We start from the raw sequence: 10322 nt of genomic DNA, 5'->3' as shown, positions 1-10322 counted from the left end.
CTGACCCAGGAATTGAACTGGGCTCTCCTGCTTTGCAGGCAGATTCTTTACCAACTAAGCTATCAGGGAAGCCTGAGAACTTAAAAGGTGGAGGACAACCATATGTTTCCTCCTCTACAGTCACAGTGACCTTGAGAGCTCCTCCCAGCTCCAACCGTTGCTTAGGAGTTTGGGCCCTGAAACCTGGCTTCCCCATGTGCTGTGCGACTGTGGGTGAGTTACTTCATGTCTCTGAGCCTGTGGTCCTTATCTGCAATGGTACACAGAGGCTTAGCACAGTGCCTGGTAGACAGCAAGCGCTCACTGAGGCTGAGCTATTACTATGATCATCATTGTAATTAACTGTCTGAACTCCACGGCTAGACCCCCAAATGGTCCTCCTCAGGCAGACAGTCTTTTTGTGAGCCGTGTCAGCCTGAGGCCAGCATTTCAGAAGTCAAACCCCTGCCCAGCTCAGGGGTCTCTTCCTGGCCATGCATCAGCCCCTTGACTACACCCCCAAAGAGGCTCCTGGTGACTTGAGGAAGGAGACACAGAACCCGGGGGGGTGTGGGGTTCCAGCCTGGAGTACCAGCCTGCAGCCGGTGGGGGAGGTGGGTGGACGTGAGGGGGGGTCAGGACCGTCGCTCGGTGGTCCCAAACCCCACGTGTTCTCTGCTGAATCCATACACCCAGCAGCCACTTAATAGTCACCTGTAAATCAATCTACTTTTGTTCTTCTTCACTGAAGTATAGTTACTTTGTAAAGGACAATATAACTGGAAAATCCTTATTACTTGCTATTAATAGAAGGTAAACCTAAAACTACAGTCCACGGAGTGGCAAAGAGTTGGACACGACTTGGCGACGAACAACAAAACTACAACAGCGACAACAGCGCTACAGTCAAATCCAGTGGGTGTTTGTTCTCCCTGCACTATTCTTCCATTTGCAAGTGTCAGAAATGTGTCAAAGACTCACTACCCCCAAAGAGCTTTTCTTCTGGACCCAGTTGGAGGGAAGGAAAGAGAACTAACAAGGAACTAGTGCAGGAGCCACCTGGGGAGGCTTGGGGGGTGGGGGTTCAGGTCTAGCATGCGCTCCCCTGGGCTGTGGGCGCCAGAGGCCCCGGATGGGGCCCCCAGGCCCCAGGACAGAGCCCCATTCACCTGGTCCCAGGCGAGGACAGAGGCCTGTGTCCCTGGGTCTGCGCCCTCCCCGGCAGCTCACTCCTCCTTCAGCCCCAGCTGGAAGATGCTGGCACGCCTGGCGCCAGGCCTGTGCCCCTCGCCCCTCCAAGCTCAGGCCCCCTGAGCCAGGATCTGGGGGTGGCGAGTCTGCAACCCTCAGAGCCTTCTCTCCTGCCACACCCTGGTGTGTTCCTGGCCCCAGGGAGAGGAGCCAGCCCTGAAACCCAAGGAGCAGCGGTCCTCGGCAAGGCGCCGGGGTGTGCATTAATAGAAGCTTCCTCAGGCCTCTGACACGCCTGGGCAGCTGCTGAGCCCGTCCAGTGGCCTCGCCCACAGCCAGCCCACCCTGGCTCGCCGGGCACACTAAACTTAGCTTCCACCCCCGGCTGCCGCCCCAGCCCGGCTGCCCCCGGCTGGAAGGACACTACCGCTGGACCCCAGGCGCCCACTGCCCTGGGACCACCATGTCCCCAACCAAAGCCCTGAAGGTCCGAGTGGCCCTCCTGGGCATCCTGGTGGGCATCGTGCTGGCCCTGGTGGCCGTGGTGACGGACCACTGGGCCGTGCTGAGCCCCCACGTGGAGCACCACAACGCCACCTGCGAGGCGGCCCACTTCGGCCTCTGGCGGATCTGCACGAAGCGGATCTTCGTGGGCGACAAGGAGAGGAGCTGCGGCCCCATCACCCTGCCTGGGGGTAACGTACCCTCCGCCGCCACCCCTGTGGGAGGACGGGGCTCCCCTGCCCCGGCGTGCCCGCCCGGGCGGGGGCGGGGGGCCGGCCGCGCGGCGGTGCAGGCTGGGGCGGAGCCGGGCTGTGGAGTGAGGGCGCTGGTCTCCTGCTATTCTGTGCCCTGGGGCTCGGAGCTGGTCAGGGGGCAGGGGTCTGGATGGGCAGACAGACCGCGGCTCAGGAAAGGGAACGCAGGTCTGCAGACTCGGCCTGGGCGCCTCCCCCTGGGCGCCCCCCCCACTCCCCCCGCCCCCTCGCTGCTCCGCCAAACGCAGGCCTCAGGTGGAAGGGCTCCTCGGGGGAGCTCATTCCAGGCTGGAGTGCGGACACACTCCGCTCAAGGGTTACCGGGCTCTGTGCAAAAGGAGAAGGCAGGACTCCTCCTCTGAAGGCGGCAGGAGCAAACCCAGTGGGCGTCCCTCCTGGGTGCCGGCCCTGAGCGCCCACACAGGTGACTCGTCTGTGAGGCGGGACCCGCTTTTCGCGAGGACTGTGTGTCCTGCGCCGCCTCCTGAACAGGGTCCCCTTCAGACTTAGAAAATGCTTCCTTTCGCTGTGGTTTAAATGCCTGCTTCACTCTCCCAGTGGCGAGCGAACCACGCTTGAAGGAGCTCTTTGTGGCGAACACCTGGTGTGAGGTGGCCAGTCTGTTCTGCAGGTGTGGAGCCTCCACATTCATAGTGGACAGAGCGCCTGCTGCGGAAAGAGCCTGGTGGCGGCATCAGACTGGGCTCTGTGCGGGCCCTGCCCACAACCCCCTAGAGCACTGGGCGCTGACAAAGCCCATCGCAGACTCCACGTCTTCCTTTAACACACAGGCTCGGGCCCAGCAACCCAAAGTCCCCTCCAGCGTTCCTTCCAATGTCACCCCAAGGGGGCCGGCGACCAGGGTGAGTGCAGGGTCCCACCTGGTTTTCAGAATTAGTCTGTTATCAGACTGGGTGTTCCTTGGACCCTGCCCTTCAAGAAAGGCACTGCTAAGTCCCTGAGGGCCCTGCAGTCTCTGTGGGGGACGGAGCCCGAACCCCACCCCTCCACCCCTCTCGCCTTCCTTGCTCTTCCCTCCGCCGACCCCAGGGAAGCCCTGCCCTGCTCACTCCCGGGCACCTGGAAGACACAGCAAGTCCCAAGCCTGAGGGCTCTCACAGGCACGGACATGTGCTCGAAGGGTATCATGTAGCCCAGATGCCCACGCCCCACGGCCACTGCCGAGCACACCCATGAACAGATGCACCATCCCGCCAGCCCTCCTGGGCGGGGCACATTCTCCAGGGACCATGCACGGGAATGCACTGTTATGGTCCACCTGTCCTTGGCCTTTTAAAGCCCGGTGAATTTACAGGGCAGATGGGCAGGGTGGTGAGGGGAGCCTATATAAGGAGAGACAACTGGTGGGACGTGACCTGACCAGCCTCAGGGGACGCGCCGACTTGGCCTGGCAGCGAGCCCGAGTCAAGTCGACCTCTAGGCCGTCTTCTCCTGGTCCAGAGTGTATCACACCTTCCGAGCCTGTGAGCACTGCCGTGGCCCGACGAGCTGTCCAAGTGCACTCCTGCCTCCTCCCCTCACCTTTCTCTGCAAGGGGATGTCGTTTTCCTTCCACACCCAGCCTGCCTGAGCTCTGCGGGATCACTGTTGCTGGGAGGAATAGAGTTCATACACCTTCCCTCATAAGTTAACAACAACAACTACAAATACAAGTATAGTGCTGTCTGCCAAACAGATATATTACATATGTTAACTTTGGATGACACCAGAAAAAATGACAGAGTAAGAACTTCCAAAAATTCTTTTCTCCATAAAAACAATGAGAACATTGGCTAACACGATCAGAATAAACTTTTTCAGAACTCTGGAAGTTAACCAGTCTTGTAGCAATAAGCAAGCGCTTATTCAAGAAAGAGGGGTGAATCTCAGTAGGAACAATGAGGTCTGTGGTATCTTAAGCTGCTATTCCAGTTCTTTCCTCCCTGACTCTGTCACAGCCTCAAAACCCAACAGCCTGCCCTCAGAGTGAAGCCAGCTGCCTGGAAGTCTCCAGAAGGGACAGAGTTGGGCTGGATCCCTTTCAAGGCCTCATTCCCAGAGTGCTGTCATTATCTGATCTGTCTGGTGGTTCCCTAGAAGTCCCCACTTGCAAGGCTGTCTTTATTCGACCTGACTCTGAGCTCATCCAGTGGAAACAGTCTTTTACCCAGGAGGCATTTGTCAAAAACAATTAGAGACAGTTGTTTAATATCATAACTGCCTAAGGGAGCAGATAACAGAGCAAACAATAGGCTAACAGGAAAACTGGAGAATAAGACAGGTGGCTTTGAAAGGCTCCAACATATTCCTGGGAATTTAGGAGGCCACGTGGGTCCACAGTACAACAAGTGTGCACAGGAACGATCTGGGAAGGCCATAAGCTCTCACCTCTGGCTTATGTGGAGCTGCATGAAGAGAGGGAGATGGAGGGAGAGAGGGCAAGGGAGGGGGAAAGAGAGACGGGGCAGGAAAGGCAGCGAGCGAGCAAGCGGGGCAGGGGAGGGAGGGGAAAGAGAAAGGGGGAGAAAGGCTAAGGCAGAAACGCAGGCTGCTTGGCTGAGTGCTAGCACGGAGCTCCTCTGCAAAGACCGGGAGAGGCATGGCTTCCAAGCGTTCTAGGAAATCTCTGTGAGCTGACCACCAAACTAACTGTGCAGCGATTTCAGTGGCCATACATGAACACAGACTTCACATATTTAATTCAGAAATGTAATTTAGCAAGCAACAATAACAAACAGCCACAGAAACAAACCCAGGGGAAGAGTGGACATCTAATTTCCAAAGTTATATTGTTTAAAATGTCAAGGTTTTAATTTTAAATTAAAAAAGATTACAAGACACGGAGGGGCTGCGGTCCCCGATGGGCACCCACAGGGCCCTGCAGCGGTGCTTCTGGTTCAGCACAGAGACATCGGTCATCCTCAAGTACTGAGTCAGGAGAGGGGACGGGCGGGCGGGCCCATCCGCTCGCCCAAAGACCTGCCACGAAGGAAGGGAGCTGGGGCCTCCAGACGCCCTGAGTGGGAGCCCCCAGCCACCCTGTGAAAGCGCTTAGTAGGGGGGGTGCCTGTACTTGTCCCCGCACAATCTGCAGACTGGCTTCCCCAGAGCCTGGTGCTTGTCTGGGGGTGCTGACACCCCAACTGCCACCTGAGCAAGAGGACCTTTGGCAACGTGGACGTGCCTGCCTTGGCCGGGTCCTCGATAGGCCTTATGTCCAGGCCACTCGTGCCGAAGGCTTCTAACTCAGGGTCTGCAAATTGTCAGGGAGGCAGCCAATCGTGAAACATGCATGAATTCAGTCAATTCCCTTCAGAGGTTTTCAAAGGCAACCAAAATTGGCCCTTACAGAGTGAGACAGAAATTATTCCTTTGTCCAGAGGGAGACCCTGGGGGACCTGTCACCTCGCACGAGCCATTAGAAGCAGGGATGCTAGAGAATCTATAGCTAATAATTTAACACATACAAGAGAGTTCCGTTACGCTTGAAAATAGCACCAGAAGCGCCTGACATCACCAGCAGCAGCTACACACCCCAGGTAACTCGGCTCAAAAGGAAAGTGATTTAAATATAGAAGCTCAAAGAAAAGGCTGTTTACTTCATGGAACATTTGCTGCTGCTAAACCAGGCTCCATCTCCCGGGGTCATTCTCTTCCTCCACTGCGGAGCAGCAGTAACCCTGACATTGGGGGGGGGCAGAGGTTTCAGTGGGAGAGGGACGGAAGCCTGGACCCCAGTGAGAGCTACGACTTTGGCGGCAGGTTTTTTCCCAAAAGAAACGAGGCACCAAACACCTGGTGATCATTAAACTGTGGCCTGAAGATAAAACAGAAATGAAGGCACAAAGTGGACGCATTTAAACCAGGAGCAGAGTTTCTACTGAGGTTCAAGGACACACAGGAAAAACAGTTCAGGGCAGTGCCTCACACAAATAAAAAGCAACATGATTTAGTTTTTTAAGAAACAAAATAGTATAAAATAATCCGTTCATCTACTTCCTCAATCAGCAGTAAAGAACATTAAACTATGCAATAAGCAATAGCCCTTGAATTTTACAGTGTATCTAGTTGTAAGAGAGATTAAAAGAGAAAAATGGAGGAGAAATTATATTGAAAATCAGTGTGAATTTCTTTGTTCTGAGTTCCTCCTCTGCTGCTGCTGCTGCTGCTAAGTCGCTTCAGTCGTGTCCGACTCTGTGCGACCCCATAGACGGCAGCCCACCAGGCTCCCCCATCCCTGGGATTCTCCAGGCAAGAACACTGCGGTGGGTTGACATTTCCTTCTCCAATGCACGAAAGTGAAAAATGAAAGTGAAGTTGCTCAGTCGTGTCCAACTCTTCGTGACCCCATGGACTGCAGCCTACCAGGCTCCTCCGTCCATGGGATTTTCCAGGCAAGAGTACTGGAGTGGGGTGCCATTGCCTTCTCTGGAGTTCCTCCTCTGCCCCCTACCAAATCCAGATTTTTGGCCCTGTGGCCAGCACACATCTTCCATGGCTTTCCCAGGCCCTAATCAAGTGGGCCGAGCAGCTCACTCGGAAGGTCTCAGCTGTGCTGCCTCTATGCTTACAGGAGTGGAGGGCCTAATGAATGAGATGATGGTCACATGTGGCCCCCAGAGGTTCTCTGCCCTTCATCCAAGTCCACACAATGGCCCACTAAGCAAAGCCCTTTGGGCAGCATTTTAAGAGGCTTGGAGCCAGGTTTCTAAACAGGGCTGAACATCAGAATCTCCTGGAAAGTTCTTGAAAAAGACTTTGTTTCCCAGGTCACACCCAGTGCCTCAGAAGGGGCCTGGATGCTGTTTAGAAACCAGCCCCGGGTCGTACGTGATCCAGGGTCTGGCAGCCCCAGCGCCTCTGGCATCTGAGGGTGGTAGTTAGTTCTATGCACTGCAGGGTGTTTGGCACATCCCAGGCCACCACCCACCAGGTGCCAGGAGCCGTCTGCACAGCTGGGACACAGAAGTGTCTCCAGACACTGCCCAGGGTCCCCTGGGGCCAGAACCAGCCCCAGCTGAGGACCACTGTCTGGCCCTGACTAACCACGTGTCCTACAGTCCCGAACAGACTTGAACTCTGGGTTTCAGTTACCCCATCTGCCAAATGGGCTCAGTATCCAGCGCTCTGTGGCCGGACTGAGTCAGCCTCAGGTCTCTGAAGATCCTCAGACTCTTATGCAGCCCTTTTCCCACCAAACTTCTGGTCTAAGGGTGGAAGAAAGATGCTTGTTTTGGCCCAGAATCAGGGTTTAGAGAGCAGAGAGCAAGCCAGAAGACCTGGGGGTACTGGCCCGCCCCCTCCTTGCCAGCTCCCGCCCCAGCTGCAGCCCTTTCTCTCAACTGTCTCCCTCCTTTGCAGAGAAAAACTGTTCCTACTTCAGGCATTTTAACCCAGGCGAGAGCTCCGAGATCTTCGAAGTCACTACTCAGAAAGGTGAGGCTGGGCAGAGGGTAGGGAGGGGGCGGAAAAGTGGATTCCACCACTCCCTGCTGAGCCGGAAAATCCCTGGCCTGAAAGCCCCAGCCTCCTGCTTGATGACAAGCAGCACCTTCTGAAGTCTGTCAGCGGCAGCCAGGCCAACCTGTGCGCCCAGAGATGGCAGCTCCCACCTCCAGGCGTCTCAGGTCTCTGCATCAGGGCTCCCGCGCACGCACACTACACACACATGCATACACATGCATGCCCAGGTACACACATACACACACCTGCATGCTTACACACGCCCACATATGCACACACACACGCCCACACATGCACACACACCCAGACACGCACACGCATGTACACCCAGACACACATGCTCACACGTGCACACACTGGCACACGCACACACATCCTCTCCGACACCGAGCTCTGTAACAAGCCGCACTCTCATCCTTCCAGAGGCCGCTTGTCAGTCCCAGGACAGACCACCCCGAGCCTGGATGTCACCTTCAGCCCTGACTCTGGGAGGAAGGTTTCTGCTCCAGGCAGGTCTTCAGCCACAAATCTCCGACCACCTTCCGAGGCCTCTGCCTCTGGAAGGAAGACCTTCATTTTGGTGCCTGGACGACCTGGAGAAGGAATTAGGTCCTGTGGACATCCTGGCCCCATCCCTTACTCATGTGCCACTCGGAAGGAACGATTTCATCTCTGACCCTCAGTGTTCTCACCTGGGAAATGGGGACAACAGAATGCGGAGCAGTCGCTAACCTGGGGGCAGGCACAACAGGTGAGGGGATGCCGAGCCCCTCCTGAGGCCCCTGCGTCCCCGCACTCTTGTGCCGCAGAGTACAGCATCTCGGCCGCCGCCATCGCCATCTTCAGCCTGGGCTTCATCATCGTGGGCACCCTCTGCGCGCTCCTGTCCTTCCGGAAGAAGCGGGACTACCTGCTGAGGCCGGCCTCCATGTTCTACATCTTCGCGGGTAGGATGGGGCTCCCGTGGGTGCGGGTCCGAGGGATGCTCCAGACCCTCTCCCCAGCCCGCCGGGTGGGGGCTGGGTTTGGACAAGGCCCGGCTCCACCCCCCCGCTCCCCATGCCCCCCTGTACCCCCAACCCCTGCCCCGCCCCCCCAGCACCCCCCGCCCCGGGTCGGCCCCTGGAGGCCCGCGGCCTGAGCCCGGCTGTGCCCGCAGGCCTCTGCCTCTCGGTGTCGGCGGAGGTCATGCGGCAGTCGGTGCAGCGCATGGTGGACAGCGAGCACACGGCCTGGATCGCGCACTCGCTCACCTGGTCCTTCGCCTGCGCCTGCGTCGCCGCAGCCCTGCTCCTGGTCGGCGGCCTCGCGCTGCTGCTCCTCGCGCTGCCGCGGATGCCCCGCGACCCCTGGGAGTCCTGCATGGACGCCGAGCCCGAGCACTAGCCCTGGGCCCGGGCCGGAGGCGGCGGCGGCGGGCGTGACTTCTCCGCGTCCCCACTGCGCAGCCGGTGCGGCGCTTCTCCGGGGCCGGCCGGTGGACACGCGGCGCGGCCCACCTGGCTAGTGGACTTGGCCCGGCCGGCCGGGAGGGGCGGGGCGGCCGGTGCGGGGGTCCGCGGGGGTCCTCGACCTGCCTCCCCGAGGTTCCTCCGCGGCTCGCCCGCCGCCCCGGGTGCTCAGCTGTGAGAGCCGCCAGCGCCTCTCTGCTTCCTGGTCCCCCGACATCCCCTCCTTGGCTTCTGGGAGACCCGACAAGCACTTTTTAAGTGGTCTGACTGCGATTTGAAATAAAAACTCTTTGAAACTTGCCTTTCCTTGGCCTTGCGTAGAAACCGCTTGGGTTCCTGACCACACAGCCCAAGGGCCCCCTTGACCCAGAGGAGAAATGAAGGCATAGGCCCCGGGGATGGTGAGGACGTCTGTGGGGACACAGGGACAGAGGGTCTGTTTACTGGCAAGACTTAGAGGCTCTGCATCCCAATTTCTAACTCTGGGCCCTGGGTTGTCTTCAGGAGAAACCAGAGGCCATCTGAATTGGCAAAGGCGTGAAAAACAAGGAGCGTTGTTTCCAGAGCTCCCAGTGCCAGAGGCATCCCAGGGCTGACACAGGGCTCCAGCCGCCCAGCCACAAGGGTCTGGTTTCAGACGCTGGATTTTTGTGGCAGAGAACATTAGGTAGCCGGGCTTAGCAGCAGACACCAAGGGCCACCTGGAGTGTCACAAGTTACACTCTTCTGCCTTTGAATCCCCTGCATTCAGCCAGCCCTTGGGGCTGGAAAGCCAGGCTCATGAGCAGAAAGGACCCCGTGCCCCTTACCGTGATCTGTTCCAGAGGCCTCTAACCCCTCTGTGCAAAATCCATGCTTTCTTCCTTGTGTGCCCTTGACACTGGGCTCATATTCCCAGTTCCTACCCCGTTCCGCGTGGTTCCCTGCACCTGCCTTGCTGGGTGATATTTTCCTGAGTCACCCTGGCAGCTAGAACCTACCTCACCCAGTCAAATGCTCCGCACAATGCCCCTGGGGTACACCGGCGCATCAGACAAGTATGTGAGCTGGAAGAGGCCAGGGGTCTCCCAAGAAGCAACAGGACGCGTGGGGAGAGGACCACCAGAGCTCCTGGGGGCCCGGGCCGTGCCCTCGGGGGCCCACAGCCCGCGTGGCTCGCCCTCTGCTGGGCCTGGGCCCCTGCATCCGCCACAGCGGAGCTCGCGACTGCGGGCCCGGATGGGATGGGTTTTCTCAGCTGGAACACGTCAGCCGGCAGCCTTTAAGAACAGACAGGTTTCTGCTGAACACCTGAAACTCACACAGCTTCAATTAAAAGAACAAAAGGAACAGATAGGTTTCTACAAGGCCTTTGTTGGATGATTCAAAACTACCTTTAATGACACTAGAGCACAATTGTTTTTCAAAATGCTGCCTCTTCCGCCCTTTAGCACAACCAACCCAGCAGGAACGACCTAGGCCTTAGAAGGCCTATAGCAGG

The 10322-nt window shown here is 57.7% G+C and overlaps 1 protein-coding gene across 3 annotated transcripts; it reads left to right on the top strand.

Annotated features, from left to right (window-relative positions):
• The first annotated feature begins 1529 nt into the window (after nucleotides 1-1529).
• On the top strand, nucleotides 1530-9143 carry CACNG1 (calcium voltage-gated channel auxiliary subunit gamma 1). Of its 3 annotated transcripts, XM_081580758.1 has the most exons (5): nucleotides 1530-1865; nucleotides 2720-2791; nucleotides 7290-7364; nucleotides 8201-8338; nucleotides 8551-9143. In XM_081580758.1, exons 1-5 carry the CDS (start codon nucleotides 1634-1636, stop codon nucleotides 8775-8777), a joined length of 744 nt encoding a protein of 247 aa, XP_081436884.1. In that variant the 5' UTR covers nucleotides 1530-1633; the 3' UTR covers nucleotides 8778-9143. The 3 variants fall into 3 exon arrangements, 2 of the variants coding, with proteins under 2 accessions (XP_081436884.1, XP_081436885.1); XR_014079730.1 differs by lacking the exon at nucleotides 2720-2791 and having other exon boundaries at nucleotides 7815-8338; XM_081580759.1 differs by lacking the exon at nucleotides 2720-2791.
• Nucleotides 9144-10322: the final 1179 nt, after the last annotated feature.

This window comes from Giraffa tippelskirchi, chromosome 3, assembly GCF_054371585.1.
Source record: "Giraffa tippelskirchi isolate mGirTip1 chromosome 3, T2T-mGirTip1v1.2.pri, whole genome shotgun sequence".
Taxonomy (NCBI): Eukaryota; Metazoa; Chordata; class Mammalia; order Artiodactyla; family Giraffidae; genus Giraffa; species Giraffa tippelskirchi.
The sequence above is the reverse complement of the archived record's forward strand: the minus strand, read 5'-3'. Positions and strand labels throughout refer to the sequence as shown.